Source organism: Phoenix dactylifera, chromosome 5 (assembly GCF_051530095.1).
Source record: "Phoenix dactylifera cultivar Ajwa chromosome 5, Ajwa_hap1_PhDact_Kaust_v1.1, whole genome shotgun sequence".
NCBI classification, from domain to species: Eukaryota; Viridiplantae; Streptophyta; class Magnoliopsida; order Arecales; family Arecaceae; genus Phoenix; species Phoenix dactylifera.
The window spans coordinates 23409947-23430589 of NC_143194.1; the positions used below are offsets into that span (position 1 = coordinate 23409947).

At 37.2% G+C, this 20643-nt stretch overlaps 2 protein-coding genes across 2 annotated transcripts; both read left to right on the forward strand.

Moving 5' to 3' along the window:
* The first annotated feature begins 81 nt into the window (after nt 1–81).
* On the forward strand, nt 82–9591 carry LOC103718306 (transmembrane emp24 domain-containing protein p24delta7-like). The gene is made up of 4 exons (XM_039128577.3): nt 82–532; nt 654–863; nt 8655–8731; nt 9243–9591. The coding sequence occupies exons 1-4, from the start codon at nt 296–298 to the stop codon at nt 9385–9387; spliced, it is 669 nt and encodes a 222-aa protein (XP_038984505.3). The 5' UTR covers nt 82–295; the 3' UTR covers nt 9388–9591.
* Nucleotides 8655–19983, forward strand: PME31 (pectin methylesterase 31). Its single transcript, XM_088721896.2, has 7 exons — nt 8655–8731; nt 11277–12007; nt 12098–12202; nt 12293–12370; nt 17482–17669; nt 19003–19176; nt 19600–19983. Exons 2-7 carry the CDS (start codon nt 11765–11767, stop codon nt 19760–19762), a joined length of 951 nt encoding a protein of 316 aa, XP_088578022.1. The 5' UTR covers nt 8655–8731; nt 11277–11764; the 3' UTR covers nt 19763–19983.
* The last annotated feature ends 660 nt before the right edge of the window (nt 19984–20643 follow it).

Sequence of the window (20643 nt, forward strand, 5' to 3'; positions counted from 1 at the left end):
ACACAGCCCAAGCCCAAGCACAGCTTGGATCAGGCGAGTTCTAGCTGACCCAGCCCACCGTGCATGGGTTCGCGTCGCAGGAGCCAGCGGCGTATTTCTTTTCCGCATCTCCTCCCCGATATCCTCCGCCCCATGCCCACACGTTCTCAGCGGCGTCGCATCTCCTCTCCGATCTCCTCCGCCCCATATCCACCGCCTCCCGATTCCATCCGACCACAGGAGTGGAGAAGGAGAAAAGAAAAGAAAGGAGAGCGTCCAATCTTTTTCTTTTTGTCCTTCTGTGAATCAGGACGAGATGGGGCTGGGAATTAGAGGAGGAGGAGGATCGGCGGGTCTCCGCTTGGCGCTGGCCCTGGCGGTGGCCTCTCTTTTCGCCTTTCCCACCGGATCCCTCCGCTTCGACTTCCAATCGGGCAAACCCAAGTGCATCTCCGAGGACATCAAGCTCCACGCCATGGCCGTCGGCAAGTACAACATCGTCAACCCCGACGACTCCAGCCCCCTTCCCGACTCCCACCGCGTCACCGTCCGGGTATAATAACTAACCCTAGTTCCCATCTTTCCTCAATCCCAGATCCTATATTCTATTATGATCCGACCTATTTTCCCCGTTTTAATTCTATTATGTTTTTTATTATTTGGAATTTATTCAGATTTCGTCGCCCCATGGGAATAGCATCCACTCCGCGGATAAAGTGGAGGCTGGGAATTTTGCTTTCACTGCGATGGAGGCTGGGGATTACTTGGCGTGTTTTTGGACGCCCGACCACAAGCCGCCGACCACGGTGACGCTCGAGTTCGACTTGAGGACGGGCGTTGCCGCCAAAGACTGGACAAGTATTGCTAGGAAGGGGCACCTTGATGTAAGCAACTCATTTGATGTTTTGACAATTTTATCGGCTGGAATTATATGATTTGCCAATGATTATGTATTCTCTTGGATATATGTATTGCTTTATAATCTGTTATCTGACAAAAATGTTCATGGTTGGAATTTAGTTATTAGTTGCGGGATCTTGTCATGCTATTGAATAGTTATTTTAAATTAAGATACCCCCTCATCTGCACACACGTCCGTGATTGCAAGCGTGTGCGCACACACCCACATACACAAAAGAGCATAGAAAACGACAATGTCTTAAATAGACGGAGAAGAAGATAGAAGTCACCTGATTTCCTCCTCTAGTTCAGTGAAGCTGTTTTAATATTATGCTGGCATGTAACTATGGTGTACAGTGTGATACGCTGATAATGGATTGTGCCACAATCAAAGAAGTGTGATGAGATGATGCCAGTTTGGCTTCCCATTCCTTGCCCTTGTTGTTTACCGAGGGATGTTGTTAGTGGTTTGGATCTTTATCCATATTATTTCCATAGGAAGTATAATGTGGAAAATTCCATAGTTATTTGGAGTACTCATATAGGCCTATATGGTTTTATGTCTTTGATCCATGTATGCCTTTGTTTTATCATGGTAAATCCACAGTTTCTTTTTCTGTGGTTCTGTGTGCTAGCTAGCTACTGCTGATAAGTGTCAAAATTATAAGATGAACATATCATTGAAGTCAAAATGGATTATTTTAATGGGCCAATGATGGTCAGAATTAGGTTAGGTAGCATTGTAAGCTTAGTCATTGGGATGGTGATATTGCAAGATTTCTTGCATATGAATCTTAGATAAATGATAAGTATTTTGGAGTCCTCATCTATTTTCATTTTCTTGGAAGACTTTTTACAGGCAAAACTCATGTTCTATTTTGACAATGAAGTTTCTTTTAGTAGATGAATATGATCTCTTAAATCATCTAGAAAAACATGGTTGTTTGGCATGATCATAGAAGATGTCTTCCTTGACTGCCTAGACAATCTATCTAGAAGGGGCTGCTAGGCATTTGCCTTAACTTTATATTGTGGATGCTTTTCATATTATTGGTACCATCTACCTTTATAGTAGTTGGGGTGAAAATTTGTTTGACAAACTCTAGTTTTATGTCTGGTTCTATTCCATGTAGAGCATGCTGATTTCTTGTAGGGATTGAAATCAACATGAGAATAGTTTTCAAGCAAATCCATTTCCCTAATGAACTTGTTCTAACAAACTTGGAGAGGGTGGGGTGATGTTTGAATTAGAGCGTGATGGATTGGTCTAACATAATTCAACTTAAATTTGACCTATTGTCATAAAATTTAGATTTGAATTTGCCCAATTTAATTCACCATTGTAATTAGCTGAGTTCGTCAAGTGTGATGACCTTTAATCTACAAGATAAGATCTACGATAGGTGGAGAGCTGAAATAAATCTTAGATCTCAAAAGTTCTATGAAATCCAAATTTATTATTTAAGCAAAAAATAAAGTAGTGGAATAAGTTTGTTCTCTTAGAGGTGTAGATATACATGATCTTAGGTGAAATAGAGAATAGAAGAGAGAGACAAAGAAGAGATAGCTAGGAAGAAAGTAACAATAATATTCATTGTTATCACTAAAAGTGGTTGTATTCTCTTCTTATTGCCTTTTTAACCTATAACATAATGAGACTTACTAAATAGCAAGGGCTCAAGTTCCGGCAGGTTGTCCTGTGGACACTAGGATGATGGGGTACCATTCTGTGTGACTATCCTGCCAAATTCCATTCAGCAAATCTTATCTTAGGACATCCTATTCTCCAGATATTTGGACAGGGCAGAACGGTGGCTCATCCTATTCCATGGAAAAATTGAGACAGTCCTATCCTACAAGATTTAAAATCTTGCTAAATTGAACTCTTCAGCTAACTAAGATGCTTCAAGATTATTCTCTCTAAGAAAAATAAAGAAAAAAGAAATGGATAAGACTTATAAATATTTCTTGACAAAATGTAGGACTTGTTAGAGTAGCAAATTCATATCTCTATGAGACCCCACATAGGAAAATATCAAAATCTATTCAAAACACAAAAGCAAGCAAAGGGCACCTAATAGATTTCCTATATTCAAGCAGGCGAGCAAAGACCCTATACAGTTATGTAGCTGCTGAATTCTTTGAAGCAAATTAGTTTTTAAAGTCCCCATCCAACAATTAATTGGCTAATAGTCCTTAACCCTATCTCTAGTTTATTAGATGAAGATAAAGCAATAAAAAAATGGCATTAGTCTCTACTCAAGCAAAAGATTTATGGTAAAAGTTTCTAAAAATATGTTTATATTTACGAAGTCTTTGATAAAAAAGCCAAATGTCTCCATATATCAAATTGAACTTTATGTACCAATTTTTTTCCTCTAGGGTCTTGTTAAATTTGCCTTCAATTCAAATCCAGAGTTCCAATATAAATAATGTTTGGTTTCTAATTCCTTTATTCTACGAATATCATATTAAAGTGATCTACAAATTTCAAATAAAACTTCTCTCTCCTTGTTTTAGGTAGCATCAGCTTTTACTCCCCTTTGATTGATAGCACCTCTTTCTTTCATTATTTAACTTGGAGAAAATGAGACTTATAGAGGCTGCTGCATCATTTACAAAAATGCTGCCAATAGTTGCGTACATTGACATTGCACTTATTCCTTTTGTACAAAAGGAAACATGGTTTAACTACATCATTTATCTAAAATAAAGAATATGCAAAGAGGTTATGACATAGGATGGTGCAAAGGATTTTTGAAATAGCAATTTTTGGAAGCTAGTATTGCTTTCATGTTAGGAAGGGCATCATGGAGGGTTATTTTCATGTTCTAGCAATTACTAAACAGTTAAGGATAAGGTGGAAATAAAAGCATGATATCATATTGACTGGTTGAAGTATATGATAGTGTCATTTAAGATATGTCTAAGCAAAAAGACAGTTTCGTATCATGTGGCATTACCAGTAACTTCTAATATGCAGCAGGCTACCCTAAGGTTTAGTGATGCAGCAAGCATGGAATTTTAGCAAGAACAGAAGACATTATATTAAAGAGGGCGTAAAACTAAATTAGGAAATAGGAATGAAATGATTCTGGGTTCAAGAGCTCAAGGAATTCTCGGATCTATATTATTTTCGTAAGACGGCAACAAAAGTGCTTACAAAGGCTCTTAATAGACCTTTTATATCAGGTCTCTAATAACCCTAGCGTCACAACCCTTCATTACATAAGTTTTTATTATCCTATATAAAAGGTCTATTAAGAGTCTTTGTAAGTTCTTTTTTTGCCTTCTAATGAAAATAATACAGATCTAAGAATTCCTTGGGATCTTGAACCTAGATTCCTTTCATTCCTAATTCAGTTTTATGCTTTCTTTGCTGTAATTTCTCTTGTTCTTGCTAGAATTCCATTCTTGCTAGGTCAAATTGGTATCAAAGCCAAGGCTTGATGTGAAAGAGGTAGAGGTGGTCGAGGAAATCAGGGACAATAAAGAGATATGGCTGAGATGAGACATATGATTGAAGATTTGTTGCGGACTGTGCAAGCCCTTCAATGAGGAGAAGGTGTAAAAGCCAGTATATAGACTCCGGAAGGTGACCATGAACCCTTAGACATATTGGAAGATAGCACCATGGATGAAGATTTAGAAGAAGAGGAAAATCCCTTCCGTGATACTGGACCTACTATCAAGCAATACAAGGTAGATGTGAGGAGAGGTTAGTACGTGCACTTGCTTTGAATGGAGGAGTCAATTTAGAAGTTTCTGGTTATACTGGAAAAATGCACCAGGGGCATTTTGGACTAGGAAGCTAGCTTAGAGACTTATTTTGGGTGGAAACCCATGGCTGAAGATTAAAAAGTGTTGTCTATGAAGCTTGAATTGAAGGGTGCTACACTTCAGTGGTAGAAGAGGGTTGAAGAACAACGTGCCAAACAAGGAAGGCCAAAAAGTTCGCACATGGGAATGCAAGAAATCGAAGCTGCATAATTTTTGCCAGCTAATTACATGGAGTTGTATGAGCAATTCCACTCATTAAAACGAAGAGGCATGACCGTTGAGGAAATGCACTTTCAAATTCAACAATCTCTCTATTTGGGTTGGTTTAAACGAGTCTGAAGAGCAAGTAACATCTCATTATCTTGCTAGATTAAATAAATCCGTTAGAGATGAGATGGTAGTGGTTTGTTTGTTCAACCTAGAGGATGCTCGACAATATACCTTAATGGTAGAAAGGCGAGTATGGCATACAGAGATGGCCTTTGTTGGAAAGGATTGAGGGTGCAATACAGAGGAATTCAAGTTTTGTAAAGACTGTTTTAGAGACAAAAAACTCCACAGATGGGCAAAAAGTTGTTGTATCGAGCCAAAAGGGTAGCAGGTATGTTGCTAACGTTGACTAGGGTGAGAAGGGAAAAGAAATAGCGAAATACGGCGCACAAAACACTTTTGGTTCAAGTTTCACCAAGACAAATAGCAAGTTGCAATTATGTTATTTCTCTAGTCAGGAGAAAAAGACCCACTTCCTATGCATGCCCATAGAGAAGGGTGAACTTGGTAGAATTTGAGGAGGAAGAAGCAGCTTTTCCGCATCTAATTTTTAATGAGTACCATTATGAAGTAGATGATGTTGACATTTATCCGGTAGAAGGCAAAAATCTTTGATAGTGCGTCGTATGATGGTATTGCCTAGAGATGAGAAAGAAGATTGGAGAAGGCATGATATTTTTCGCACTCTTGTTCTTTATGGTAGCAAGGCATGCAATGTCATTCTTGATTAAGGTAATAGTGAGAACCTTGTTATAAAAGATGTTATGGAAAAGTTGAATGCTGCCTGCCTATTTGAAAAGTATTCCAACCCCTACAAGATTGCATGATTTGGAAAGGAAATGAGATACCAGTTACTCCCTAAATGCTTAGTTAAATTCACAATGGGTGGCAATATTGAAGATGAGGTTATGTGCGACATAGTGCCTATGGATGCATGTTGCGTTTTGTTGGCCAGGGCATGGTCGTATGATAAGGATATGATCCATTATGGTCGACTCAACATTTATTTATTTTGCAGAGGAAAATAAGAACTATATTTTGCATCCTCTTAGGGAAGAAGTCTCTAATACCCCTAAGGGTAGCAAGGTTAGTGGAGTTTTGACTACTGAGAAGTTTGAAGTTGCAAGCAAAGAATAGGAAATTATATATGCACTAGTTGGTAAAAGTCTAGAAGATGAGCAGCCTTTAGAATTTGGTGATTATGCATCGGAAATTCAGCAGCTATTGGGGGACTTAAGGGAGCTAATTGGTAACGATTTGCCTACAGGGTTGCCACCATTAAGGAGTATCCAACATGGCATTGATTTGATCCTGGGGGAGAAAAGCTTTACCAAACCTGCAGCTTATAGAATACCACCGCTACAGCATGCTGAAATCCAAAAGCAAGTAGAGGACTTAATTGCAAGGGGTTGGTGAGTGAATGCAAGAATCCTTGTGCTGTTCCAACCTTGCTTACATCCAAAAAGGATGGCTCATGGAGAATATGTGTGGACAACCATGCCATAAACAAATTAACATCAAGTATCAATTTCCTATATGTTGGTTTGAAGACAAGCTTGATAAATTTGTTGGGTCCAAGGTATTCTCTAAAATAGATTTGAGGAGTGGGAATCATCAAATTAGAATGAGGAGTGGCGATGAATGAAAAACTGCCTTCAAAACATAGGATGGACTTTATGAATAGCTGGTGATGCAGTCTGAATTGTGAAATACACCCATCACCTTTATGCAAGTTAAGATAGAGGTACTTAAACCTTTCTCAGGATCATTTGTAGCTGTGTACTTTGATGGCATATTCATTTATAGTTCAGCATTTGATTCATTTACGCCAAGTTATGGAGGTTCTTTACAAGGAGCAGCTCTATATCAATTTGAAGAAATGCTCTTTCTTGTTCGATGAGGTGGTGTTTCTTAGCTTCATTTTGTCAGCAGATAGCTTGAAACTGGATCCTGAGAAAGCGTGAGCTATAAAAGAGTGGCCTACGCCACAATCCAAGGGAGATGTTTATGGTTTCCATGGGCTGGCATCTTTTTTACAGGAGGTTTATAAGGAATTTCATCAGTTGTTATGCTATTTATCATAGAGTAGATTGACCTCTTGCAAAATCCCTTGTGTAACATCACATGTTTACAAGCCATGCCCTTGTGTTATTACTTATTTCTAGTTCAACAGAACAAAGTATCAAGAGATTGAGAAGCTAAAGTAGAACACTTATAATATGATGGTTACAACCATTAAACTAATGACAAAAAAAGTGAACTAGAACTTATCTTTGGTCTGTTCATGGCTGTGCCAAAGACCTTGGGTCATATGATTTTGCTGCTGGTAGGTTATGAGGTATATTGGTCTCCATGAAATGGTTAATTGGATAAAAATAAAAGATTACTTCCAACACTTCGAGTTTTATTTGGGATACACATAAGTTAAGATGCCCACTTTATCTATCTCTTTTGATTAGTTTATTTAAATAATGGTGCTTACTAAGCTCAAGTGGATTTTTTGTTTAAAGAGTTCCGAAGAGTTTGGATAGTATAAAGAGAAGGAGAAGAGAAGGTATTAATATTGTACTGATATAGAAGTCCATGATATGGTACTTCAATTTGGAGTGTGTGATCCAGATTTGACACACCAAATGATGGGCTTAGCTTATGAATCAATTAATACATATTTAGCTTAATTCTCACTTAAGGGAGATAGGTTAAAGAAAATGAGCATGTTTATTGTTCTTTATCATCCAATTATAAGGGAAAGAAATAAGAGGTGATTATGAATTGGAAGAGGAGAAATGTCCCACAGTGGAGTTAAAGAATTGGAGAGTCAGAAAAAATGTGGAGGAATTCCTCATTTTTAGTTGTACAAAGTTACAAGAGATGTCCTCTTTGCTGAAAGCTGCTCAATCTTTTTACATTACCTTTTCAATATTTATGCTCTATGGCCTACAGTATCTTTGATGGGAGAAGGCTTTGTTGATGATGATGACATAAAGTTGTTGAATTGATTTTGTGAAAGGTAATATGTTTGATGAAGTTGAACATTTATCTCAATTCTTTTACATTACCTTTTCAATAATTTTGCTCTATTGGCCTACCACATTTTTGATGGGAGATGGCTTTGTTGATGATGATGACAATAAATTTGTTTGAGTTGATTTTGTGAAAGGTAAGTTGTTTGATGAAGTTGGACATTTATCAATCCTTAACCAAGAAAATGAGCATGCAAAATGATCTTTTTAAATTCTTTATCCTAGATGCCATATGGTGTTCAAATCATCATACAATTTCATCTTTTCTCATATTCCTGAGAAGGGGCTGGGCCATAGAAGTTGCTCTTTCCTTGTTATTCTGTATCTGTCAGCATTTTGGTCCTGATATGTTACATGATGTGAACAACATAAAAATATTGTCATTCATTTTTATGTGGATGAAAATTTTTGGTTTCCCCCCTCCTTAACTTTCCATATCTCTAATCGTCAGGTACTTGAATTCCTTAAGCTTCTTGAACAATGAATGCTTTCTTTCAAAACATGGTTTTTCATTTATGAGTTTTGTCTGTTTGACCTTTACCTGGAAGATGGTTTACAGGATGTAAAAACTGCCTCTTGTCCCTGGAAGAGAAAACTATTTCTTTATTGTGCAACGGGGAAAGCCTAATCCATAGATTCAGTTTGTTGCAAGCTGGCACCGGAATTTGCTCTAATCTGTCTGTGTTATGATTTCTTTTGTAGCGCGTAGAGCTGGAGTTGTTGCAACTGAGGGATACTGTTCAGTCGATCCATGATGATATGTTCTATCTTCGTTTAAGGTAATACATATGATATTTAAACATCTCTTCAATTTGAGAAAAAGATTCTTTATTAGAGTGAAAATTTTACAAAGCTAACTGAAGCAAATGGGGGGCTATTATCAAGTCTATGCAGGACAGATCTGAGTCAGTGCAGATTATCTGTCCAGATGTGAACCAGGATGTTCTGTTGAATTTTTATGAATCAACCCTAAAACTACCCTTCCCTCTTATTTTGTCTCTAAGAGAATGGTGGTCTATGGTGAATGGTTCCTTTCTTTTTTGATTTCAGAAGTAATTATCTCTTGATTTCGAAAGTAATTATCTCTTGCGAGCAGCTTTCAATCTGTTACATTATATAAAGTTTGGCTAATTAATTCCGACTTTAAAATGCTAAAGGAACTGAAAAGTTTTGTTGGTTTCATCATCTTTAGACCACTTTCCCACTAGGTTGCGAAGCCTTCATCAAATATTGAGTAGCCTTGCTTGTCATTAGCATGCATTGAATTTTTGTTTCCTGATAATGTTTCAGTGAGGAAGCAATGCAGGGAATGAACAGAACGACAAATTCTAGGATGGCATGGCTAAGTTTTCTTTCACTTGCTGTATGTTTATCAGTGGCGGGCTTGCAGTTATGGCATCTAAAGACCTTCTTTGAGAGAAAGAAGCTGCTTTAATCCTATTTTGATCACATTATGTACCAATTCATCATTGTTGTATCAGGTTGGGAGAAACTCCTGAAGGAATTTGTCTTTTTAAAAGTGGGCCTGAGAACTGCATGCATTTAACTTGCCGCATGTAGTCTTACTTATTTGGACTGAAAGATATATTCAATCGAACCTTGGTTGCTAACTTTGCTGACTTAGCATGCCTTCCGTTAACATCTGATCTACTTTCACTTGTGTCATGCAGCCTGTTCACATTTTCCAATTAATTACAGGAAATGCAAGAAGATGAGGCCTTGTAAGTGATCGAGTGCCTGATTTCGGGCATGTGTTGTTTTATGAGTTAGGACAGCAGATGAGAGAAACGTGTAATGGTTTTTGTTTCTTGGAAACCTTTCTAGCTTTACTCCTCTAGTTCCATCCACAGTAACTTCTGATGTGATCACATAAAAAACATACTCGGAGGGTTTCCCCGATGGTGACTAGAGACCCATAATTATGGTTTCAAAATTAAGAACATTTGTTGTTGTAACAAGCAGATAATTGGTGTGTTTCATATAATTGGCTGCTGTTATAATTGCCCTCAAGCCAACCATGAGTTGATTCTTAAGACAACATCCTTGTTGGTTAAATCCTTTTCTTTGTATGTCCCAATCTTTTTGTTTCTCCAGCATGTTCCAATTCCTCAAGCTGTTTCTGGACCTCTTTTTTTTTTTTTTTTTTCTTCCTACCAGAAAAAAAACAAGGATAAAAGAGGTTCAGGAACAGGGGTGGAGCTGTTCAGCTTTGAAGTTTAAGCTAAGAACTTTCCAGTTTATAACCAGGCAGGTGGAACCACTAACATAAGTTGAATAATTTCATTACCTGCAGTGTGTGTCAGGGTATGGTGCATTCAAGCACAAAAAATTGTGCATGGTTGGATCAAAACCTTAAGATATTCTTGCAACTATGATACTGTGAAAGCCTTAAAAACTAGCATAGGAGCCTGACTTCAAGGGCCTCATGCACCATGCACATGAAAGCCACATTTGCATTTCAATTTTTTTCTTTATTTTGGAGTCTCGGTTGCAATTTTTTGTCCTTTCTTTCCTTGTGTTCATCTTATCGATCCTTCATTTTAAACATGCTCAACAGACTGCTGTTGTTCCATGCTCTTGATTTTGCATTCTCACATGGTGCCATTTCTTTTTTTTGGTTAAAATGCCTAGTCCAGAGTCAAAATAATCTCAATGCTTGTCGAGGGCAACAAAATTGATCTTCACCGTACAACATCATAGTAATATAATTTATATAACTTAGGGCCTGTGCGTTATTTTTGTTGATTTTGTGTTTTCATTACTCTACCAATTTAGCGAAATATCATACACTGCTTGGTGGTGTTTAAGATAGTGTTTGTGCAAAATTTCTATTATTCCTGATATGTCTATACTTTTTATTGAAAGCCCTAAAAAATTTTATAATTTTTTTTTAAAAAAATAAAAAGTTTCATCGTACATGCGCTCAGCCCAATTCATTTATTTTTTGGATTTTTGGAACTGAAAAATAGTAACAAGCAGCCCCACGATCTATTCTTTTTTAAAAAAAAGGAAAAAAAATATTGTCCTGTTTGGAACCACATTCGTCCCCAAACACATGAATATATCTTTCAATAAATTTATTACTTGAACTAGTAGCATTATATTTTAGCACAGGCTACTTCAGTAATTAAGAAAATCCCTTATTTTAGCCATTTTGAAGGCCATCTTGTTATATTCATGCAACCGGACAATTCATGTGATTCTTAAAGAATTTAACATGGCTCAAACTAATCAATGTACAGGACGGAAAAATTATTAAAACCTTTTCTAAACTAGCACTTCCTCAACAATATTCATAACTCTACTTCATTTCTAGGAATGTAGGATGGTGGCATCTCTTCATCCTAACAAATGTCAAACGAACAAGGCTAAAACTCAAGAAGAGAACATGCGTATGGTCCAGCCACAAAGATTGCGCGATACTGAAGCAAAAGTTGTACCTCTTCAACTTTTTTTAGCTTTCCATCCAAATCCATGATCACTGCAAGGCGAATCTCTCTCTCTCTCTCTCTCTCTCTCTCTCTCTCTCTCTCTATTTGTTGTGGAGGATGGAGTCGGCTCGGCATTCAAGTGAGGACTCGGCCAGTGGCATAGATTCGCTATGATTCAAGGACGTCGTGAAGCCGCGGCAAAAGTTTCCACTTCGTATTCTCATCAACCCATCTTTATCTTTAGCACCAGCGACAAAGAGAATCTGTCAGTGGGAGAGAGAAATGGCGGTGGAATTTAATCACAAGTGAAACAGAAAACTCCGACCGAGAACAACGGACGAGCGCAACAAACCAACGAGAGAGAAAGAAGAAGCGGCGGCGATGTCGCGTCGGGTGCTGAGGGTGGCGGCGGACGGGCGCGGGGACTTCCGAACCGTCCAGGAGGCGATCGATGCAGTGCCGCAGTCGAACCGGGTGCGGACGGTGATCCAGGTGGCGCCGGGGTTCTACCGGGAGGCGGTGTACGTGCCCAAGACCAAGAACCTCATCACCCTCGCCGCCTCCCAGCCCGAGACCACCATCCTCTCCTGGGACAACACCGCCACCCGCATCAACCACCACCAGGTCTAACCTCTTACCACCATCTGTTTATTTCCATCCGAAAAATTCTCTGGGCTTCGGATCGCCAACCATTAGCCTACCTTCTTCTCTTAGTCATCTCGTGTGATCGGCACGGGGACCTTCGGATGTGGGAGCACCATTGTCGAAGGAGAAGACTTCATTGCCGAGAATATCACCTTCGAGAATTCTGCCCCCCAGGTACCAACCGCTGCCCCCTTTTGCTCCCTGGCCTCGGCTTGTCTTCTTGAATTGTACTCACCGGCATCGCGTGCTGATACTCCTACGCAGGGTTCGGGGCAGGCCGTCGCGATCCGAGTGACAGCGGACCGGTGTGCCTTTTATAATTGCAGGTTTCTTGGATGGCAGGTACTGTTCTTCCCTCTTCTTAGACAGCTTGGACCTGTTTCCTACTCTGTTTATTGCATAAAAATTGCCAGAAGTATATCACATGTGCACATCTAATTGCAATCACCTGGAATTGGGGACACCGATCTTGCTTGACTCGTCCCGACATCTAGCGAAATAGACAAATGTGCAACTTATGTCTTGCTTAGGGTTTGATATTGCTTGTGTAGATGTTTGTTGACGAGGGGCATTGAGGTTTGGATCTCATCCGGGATTTCGATTTTAATTTAATTGAAGGGGGCTCTCTTTCTCTTGGTTTCTTCTATTAGTGGAGATTAGTTATATTGAATGAACTTTGAGAAAAAAAAAATTGTGATATAATCATCCAGCTGCTCCTTTGGAGGCATCACTTGTGGTAACTTATCCATTTGAAATGCCTAACTGCTCGTTCAAACAAGTGACAGTTATACAACTTTATTTAACTAATGTTAATTAATATTATGCTAGAAAGTATTGCTAAAAAGTTTGATGCAAAATGAGCAAGTGGGTTGAACAATTTGAGGGCTAATTTTAATAATTTCTTGGTAGAATTATGATTTCTAGTCAAGTTATAGTAAGTGGTTTGATTTGTGAGCAATGGAGATATTTGTTCTACCTAAGCTTTTGATCTTGCAAAATTTTCTAGGTTTTTTTTAAGCAGTCTAAATTAAATTTCATGATTTTTTTCTTTTCTCCAGATCTATCGTTTGATCTTGCATTTGATCATTTGAGTGTTGAAGATTCTCTTCAGTTTGATTTGGAGTGTTGATTTGCCTATATCTACCTTTATCACCTTTACTTAGATGTCATCACTTGCAGTTTGTCCTATATCCTCTTTGCATTGGCAGGATCTGTGCGGAGTGATTTCAAAATCGCAGTTTTCACCTTTTTTTTCTTTAAAAAAGAGGTAATCCTCTCTTGTTTGATGTCTCATTTTATGAAATGAAACGAAAACACAAAGCACTACTATTACAACTAAAGATTAAAAGTTTTTGAGTCTCTGCCCCTCCTTTTTCTTCATATAGACAACTAAATATCCCTTTAACCACAATAAGACTATGTTTTGCTTACCAAGGAGTGAAGGAAAAAATAAGGTTTTATTTAGGTGCTAAGAAAGTGAGACAAAAAAAATTTGCTAGATAGAAAGATGGAATTTGATTCAACATGAAAAAGAAAAAAAAATCTTTTATTAGCCTTCAAATTTATAGGGCCTGAATTAAGGTTCTTGTAAAAAAGTTCCTGAAAACAAATGATAGGAAATTGTATCGATTAACTGATTTATATCAGTCTAATGAGTATTGATTTTCTAAATTAATCTAGGATTAAGTAATGGGTTTTAGAACATGAATGAGGGATAGAAACTATGGTCTAAAGTCTGCTAGGACCTGACTGGAGAAAAAAGAAATTGGACAAGGGAATATTAATTCGAAATTTGAGAGATGACTGAATCTCAAAGTCTCTTCTTACCTTATTTATTTAAAGAGATTGATGCAGTGAATGGTACACTAATTCTAAATTAGTCTAGGATTAAATAATGAATGTGGGTGAGGGATAGAAACTATCGTCTGACTGGTAAAAGAAAAAAACTGGACAAGGGAAATATTAATTGGAAATCTGAGAGATGGCTGAATCTCAGAAACCTACGTAAGTTTTTCTCTCCAAGATGACCTTGTTTCTTTGAAGAGATTGGTGCACTCAATGATAAATTTCTCTCCAAGCTGACCTTGTTTCTTTGAAGAGATTGGTGCACTAAATAATAAACTAAGTATGCATAGGATTCATAAATTAGGAAAAGGGGAAATGAAAACATACATGCCATACAGCCATACTTTCCAGAATTTTAAAAGGCAGTTATGGTATGGGGGCGGTCAAGGGACCACATAGTGTATTTGCTGTTTGTGGTGCATATGCAGTTATTATTTTAACTATTTAAAACAAATGTAATATATTAAATACAACAGCAACAACAACATTGACAGTAATATTTTTTGGATGGCAATTTGTGCTTATTGCTTAGTACCTAATGCTTAATAGCAATAATTATAAAATAATTAATATTTTAACATCACTAATACTTGTACCAGGCATCAAAGCTAACTCTTAGCTTGAACCCGCTTCCGCTGCAGACTAAGCTATATATGTGGCTTCAAAATGCTAAGAAGGCTCATATATTAGTTGTACAATACTAAGCACGTGATATATTTGGCCGCACAATGCTAAGTAGACTGCCTTTTTGATTTATTTGCAGTATGAACCTATATAGCAACCTTATATAGGCAATCCAGTATTTGGTCCTGATGGCTAGAATAGAAAAACTATTAACGAATCATTTCAAAGCAAATGAAACCACTGACAGTTGCTACAAGTCGTCAGTACGGAGGAAGTGAGTATGTTTTGGACCTCTTTCATCTTTGAACAAATAGTAACATTTCCTCTACATGAACAAAACCACATAATACCTGGGTTCTTCTATATGCTGGACATATTGGTGCCAAACATGCATCAATTCTTGTATGGCTGCCTATTCTTTTACTATTCTTGCAAATGAAGAATTCTCATTTATAGAAAACATATCAAAGTATAATGACTTATGATCTTTTGCTACTTCTGACTGAAACATCATAAAGAAAATTAAGATTTAATAAGGATATCATATATATATATATATGTGTGTGTGTATATATATATATATATATATATATATATATACACATATATATATATATATTTATTTATTTATTTATTTATTTTAAAATAAATGACTTTGATCCAGGGATTATCATGTTTAGATAGATGAACAATATCGATAAGACAACCTTTTTTTGAATTGGTTAAATACATTATTTTTGATGTATGCAGTGATAAGATTTATAAATTATATGGGATTTTGTTCTTCAAAGGACTTACATGATCTGATTGTTTAGATTGGGGTTTGTTGGACTCTCTCCTATAAGTTGAATAATCCATGCTAGACCCATGTCAGTCATATAAAGATACAACACTTTCCAGACTTTTAGATTCTGACAGTAGATTTTAAAGATTTGCGGTAAGTTAAACTCTTCTAGCAATGAGTCTGATCCACCACAATAATGTTAGTGATGGGCCTTTGTTGATTCTAGATCTTGGTTAATGGTGAAGATCTAATGATTTTTATTGAAATTTTCGACTCTCCTATAAGCCGAATAATCCATGCTAGACCCATATTAATTCATTATACTGAATCAGTTATCCAAAAAATAGAGATAGGTGAAGACATTTTTAATTGTATCACATTGGGTGCATGAGGTAATTTTGTGGTGCTATACTTTCACCAAACTCCAAGTTGTGCAGATCCCTTGGTCAAAAGATCAGTGCAGTTTTAGAAGCTGAATAGCAACTAGGGGAAATCATCTCTTTTTTGTTGGATAAATAATCATAAGAAAAGTAGTTGATTAGGCCTGAGCTTCTTGTATCTTTAGTAGTAAAGATCTTGCCATAAAAAGGAAAAAGGGAAAAAGCAGGATATTTTATTTATTTGTGACTTTGCTGGGGAAATTGTTGCTCATGCAATGTCACTGAAATACTCAGTAAAGAGTGTTGGAAGACAATTTTGAGTTGGGATGGATCTGAGTCCTGAGTTAAGATGGGTAGAGATTTTCAAGCTATTGAGCTTGAACTTTTATAAATGAGAATGCATTTCAATATCTATTTTATTCTCTGTGCTTCTAAGATGAACACTGGTACTCATACCAAATTCTGTGATCTTACCTCTTTGTCTAATACTTCAAGTATACCGGAAGCTTAGAGGGCTGCTATGTGCTTGCCTAAACTTGAACTGTAACCGGATAGATAGTTATTGTTACTTGCCATCTGGCTTTCTAGGTTTCACAGCAAGCCCTTCTTGTACTTAGTCTCCTTGGTTAGAAGAGGGTTGACTAGTTTGACAATCAGTCACAAAGATCTACATGATTACGTGGATTCTTCTGAACTTAGAATCACGCTCCTGGGTAACTTTGAATTGATGGGTCCAATTTGAGGGGAATGAGCGATGGCTTGATCATGGAGAAAAGACTGGAATTGCTGTTGCCATTCCAGCTTGGTATAAATCAAACTGGGTACCTTGTTTCAAAATATATGTGGTTTCACTGAGTCATTGCTGAATCAAAATTTAGAAGCATATGAATGACCTACGATTAGCATATGGGATATAAGATGAGCATAAGAGTACAAGTGCCAAGGTCTGATACATACCATGATAAGTTGATATTCTGGGGACTTGTAAGGCCTTTGCTTGATCAAAGGGTACTTGCAATGCTGAAGGCCAGTGCTCAAACTCTTTATTCTTTCTTCACACCTAATGAGAAAAACTGATAGAATAATTGCTTTGGGCATGATGATAAGTGATTGGAGTTTGTGATATTTTTTCTTGGTTCTTAAAGATTGAGAGGAAAAATTTCATGAATCACTTGAGAATTTAGGTTAGTCAGCGGGTTTTTATTCTTGCTGCTCTTTCTTATATTAGACTTGGGATAAAAAGAAGAAAAAATGGTTTCCAGCATTTCATTGTTAATAAGTTCGACACTATCCTTACTCAACTGATATCAGTGCCAGACATGTGCAGATGCATGTGATACTTTGAATTGATTATTTTGTGGTTAAGAATAAATGCATAATTCTTTTAATTATGCTATATGCACTTTCTTGTTTATTCAATTCCACCTGTCGGGAATAGGTCTCTTGAACATTATTTTGGAGAGCAATGGAATTGCATCTCATAAGATAGAAGTGTATAAATTAGTTCCTTGCCATTTAATAAAATAATAGTGTTTTTAAGCACAGTGTCACCAGCAACACAGTGCCTTTTGTGTATACATGTGTCCTTTATCTCTTTCTTAATTTTAGCATATGATATTCTAACAATTAGCCAAATTATTTCTTTGTGGTACTTTGAGTTCTTTCTTTATTTGAAAGCATAAGATTTGAATCTCATCTTGGTCTCCAAAATGGAAACAGCATTACATGTTTAATTGATCGTTGATGTTAACAATGCTATTAAGCTTTTTATTGACTATATACTTTGTTTGAATTTTTATATATATTTCTTCAAAATGCAGGATACCTTGTATTTGCATTATGGAAAACAATATCTGAGAGATTGTTATATTGAAGGAAGCGTGGACTTCATCTTTGGGAATGCTACTGCCCTGCTGGAACATTGTCATATCCATTGCAAGTCTGCAGGATTTATAACTGCTCAAAGTAGAAAATCTTCCCAAGAACCAACTGGCTATGTGTTTTTAAGGTTTGTTGCTTTCCTTCTTTTCCCAGAGATTGTATTACATTATGCATTAGGATTAGTAGTTTTGACTCATTAGTTTTTTTGGTTGATAAGATATAGGAGCATTGAATGTATGCTTAATTTAATAAGTTTTTCTATAAGTGCAAATGTGCTTTTAAAATCATCAAGAAGTTTTTTCACTTTCTTACAGGCCTCAGATTTGGCTTTAAAGTTCAAACTATTCTTATTGAAACTAAAGTTTGTCGTTTCTATAAACCCTACATGATCTCTTCATGACTGCCTATCAGCAGTTCACAGGTTATTTCCAATTAACCGACAGTATTCAGGTCACTTTAAGCTGAATGGCATCCATAAAATGTTTTAGGTTTAAGGGTTTTTGATATTCATTGGTAGCTTAGACTCTGTGCTCTTGTTTTTGATACAACATTGTTCCATGAAAGCCCTTCTTGCTGTTCTGCAGCTTCCACTAATCAGCACCCTTAACATGTGTCAAAGAGGCTTGATAGATTATTCGAGTAGACTTGCAGTGACAGTGGATGTATGACTTAATAGGAATGGTTGGCTAAAGGTCTATATGTCAGATTTATCCATCTAGCGAGTTTGTGTACTTCTATTTTTTTTATCTTGGCCGAGATCTCAGCCAAGATATCAGTTTGTATCAGTATCAGGTACTCGCCAATAGCTATTCTAATATACTGGCCTGCATTATTTCAGCTGACATAGACTAATTCATCTCATACATTTGTTGAGAAATCTAGTGGGGATTCCACCCCCTGGATTCAAACCCAGGACCTCTCCCATGTAGAGAGGGATGCCAACCAGCTCCATTTGCCAATATATATCGAGATATAAGCTGATACAATATCAATATTGCTACCAGAGTTGGGCATGAGCGATGAACATGAGAGGTATTATGTATGGTTATCATCTTGCAATCTAAGTTTATTATTTATGTGATTTAATAAATTGGCATCAAATTTTGAGAGCTGCACATATATTCTGGCTTTAACTGAAAGTAACAATTGAACATAACCCATTTATCGGGGTTATGTAGTTCTCTGTTGATTACTTGATTTATGAAGTTATACTTGGTTAATACTTCTACATCTTATAATTAATATATTTACACTGGACTTATTATTTTGTTGAATTTTATGCCTGTTTAGGTTGATTAACATGTGCATGTTGAATGCGTTTTTTCTCACAGTTAAATACAAAGCAGGAATTCTTCGGATCTAAAGGATCGTGTAATTTATTTTTTTCCAGTTGATGTTTCTCTTTTGCTGCATAAGTGTTATTATGTCTATTTTGTGGTACTCACAATCAAACCGTGCAGATGTATTATTACTGGGACTGGCAGCAGTTCATATTCATATCTTGGGCGGCCATGGGGTCCTTTCGGAAGAGTTGTTTTAGCATACACATGGATAGATTGCTGTATTAAACCTGTAGGGTGGCATAACTGGGACAAGCCTGAGAATGAGAGAAATGCCTGTTTTTATGAGTACAGGTATGTACTTCTGAGAGTATTGGGAATGGGCTTCCTACAATTCTATTTTAGCAAGTTTCAATGATAATTCTGGTGTTTCCTCAAAAAAATTATAGTCTTGATGTGGTTATTTAGGGTTCCAGCTATATATTTGTTGCAACTTTGGCATTGCTCATTCTTATAGGTGCTAGAATGAACATCTCAGAACCAACAACTAGTTGAATAAACTTCTTTGGTTGACTGCCAGATTAGACAGTTTTAAAGCACCGCATCAACAGTTAAGCATGATTTTTCGAAAAGGCAGTATGTTTGTTTCCTGGGGGAACAATCATTATCAGTAGTGGTTTCTTTCTGTTAGTTCTTTTGCACAGTTGCCTTACCATGAAATGCTCGGTTGCTGAAGGTAGCGGTTTTCTTATGTTCCTTCTCTAAACTTGTCCACAGATGCTTTGGGCCTGGATGCTGCCTTTCGAACCGAGTTACATGGGCTAGAGAATTGCTTGATGAGGAAGCTGAACAGTTTCTCCTGCACTCATTTATTGACCCAGATCCGGAGAGGCCTTGGCTTGTACAGAGAATGGCAGTCAAATTACCAATATCTGCATGAGGTTATGTAAGATTCCGTAGAAGATGTGCCCTGGTTGATACGTCCACGTATGATATTTAGTCCTGTTTAACTAGTCAGATCGGGTGGAACAAACATATGCTTATTTTACTTGGAAATAGTAATTATGATTAATGTTAACCTTTTTATTACGGTGTTCAACTGGTTGAACCCATACTCTTATTTAAATATGAATAGAGGGCATGACTGGATGATTTATAATATATTCTCTTGAGCAGAATAAAATTGGCGGCAAACATATTCAGGTTGAGGCAAGCTTTCCTTGGGAAGCCCTTGATCATGCATTGTGCACTCCTGGAATAGTTTGTTGATAATTTTCATTGCTGTTGTTAGAGTCAACGACCTTCCTTGTGCCCTGATTAAGTTGAAGGTGTCATGGCACCTGGTCTAGCTTAAGTGTATTAAAATATTCCAGACGGTCAATTGCATCGACCTGGCCTTGAATAATAGAAAACCCAGTCCTCAAGCAAGCAAGCTAGCTAGCTAGCTGATCTGGGAAGCCAAACCTCTTTTCTGAAGTATTTAGAAAGCCTGGGATTTACTAGGAAGCATTCTTTGTTCTTGGAAAATATTGTTTGCTGCAGCTTTTTGGTTAACAAAATATTGCTCTCTGCCACAAACTCAATGCACTGAAAATCTCTAGGATTTTAAAATGGGAAATATCCGTCTGTGGTCCTCTCTTCACCATGATTTCTGCTAGATGCCTCAACTAAAAGCTTGTTTTAGGCATTTAGTTTCAGTGCTGATTTTGATCTTTATACAAGCTTTATTGAAGCAAGATTTCATTAGAAATCATATCGAGACAGTTTCTATGCTTTTTTCCCCTTTCCTATGCACTTGCACTTTAAAACCAAATTGGCGGC

Coding starts and splice junctions, on each gene's coding strand:
- LOC103718306 (XM_039128577.3), top strand. CDS start 296: ATGGGGCTGGGAATTAGAGGAGGAGGAGGATCGGCGGGTCTCCGCTTG. Junction 864..8,654: donor CTAGGAAGGGGCACCTTGAT/GTAAGCAACTCA, acceptor TTTCTTTTGTAG/CGCGTAGAGCTGGAGTTGTT. Junction 8,732..9,242: donor ATGTTCTATCTTCGTTTAAG/GTAATACATATG, acceptor ATAATGTTTCAG/TGAGGAAGCAATGCAGGGAA.
- PME31 (XM_088721896.2), top strand. CDS start 11,765: ATGTCGCGTCGGGTGCTGAGGGTGGCGGCGGACGGGCGCGGGGACTTC. Junction 12,371..17,481: donor GCAGGTTTCTTGGATGGCAG/GTACTGTTCTTC, acceptor TTCAAAATGCAG/GATACCTTGTATTTGCATTA. Junction 17,670..19,002: donor ACTGGCTATGTGTTTTTAAG/GTTTGTTGCTTT, acceptor CAAACCGTGCAG/ATGTATTATTACTGGGACTG.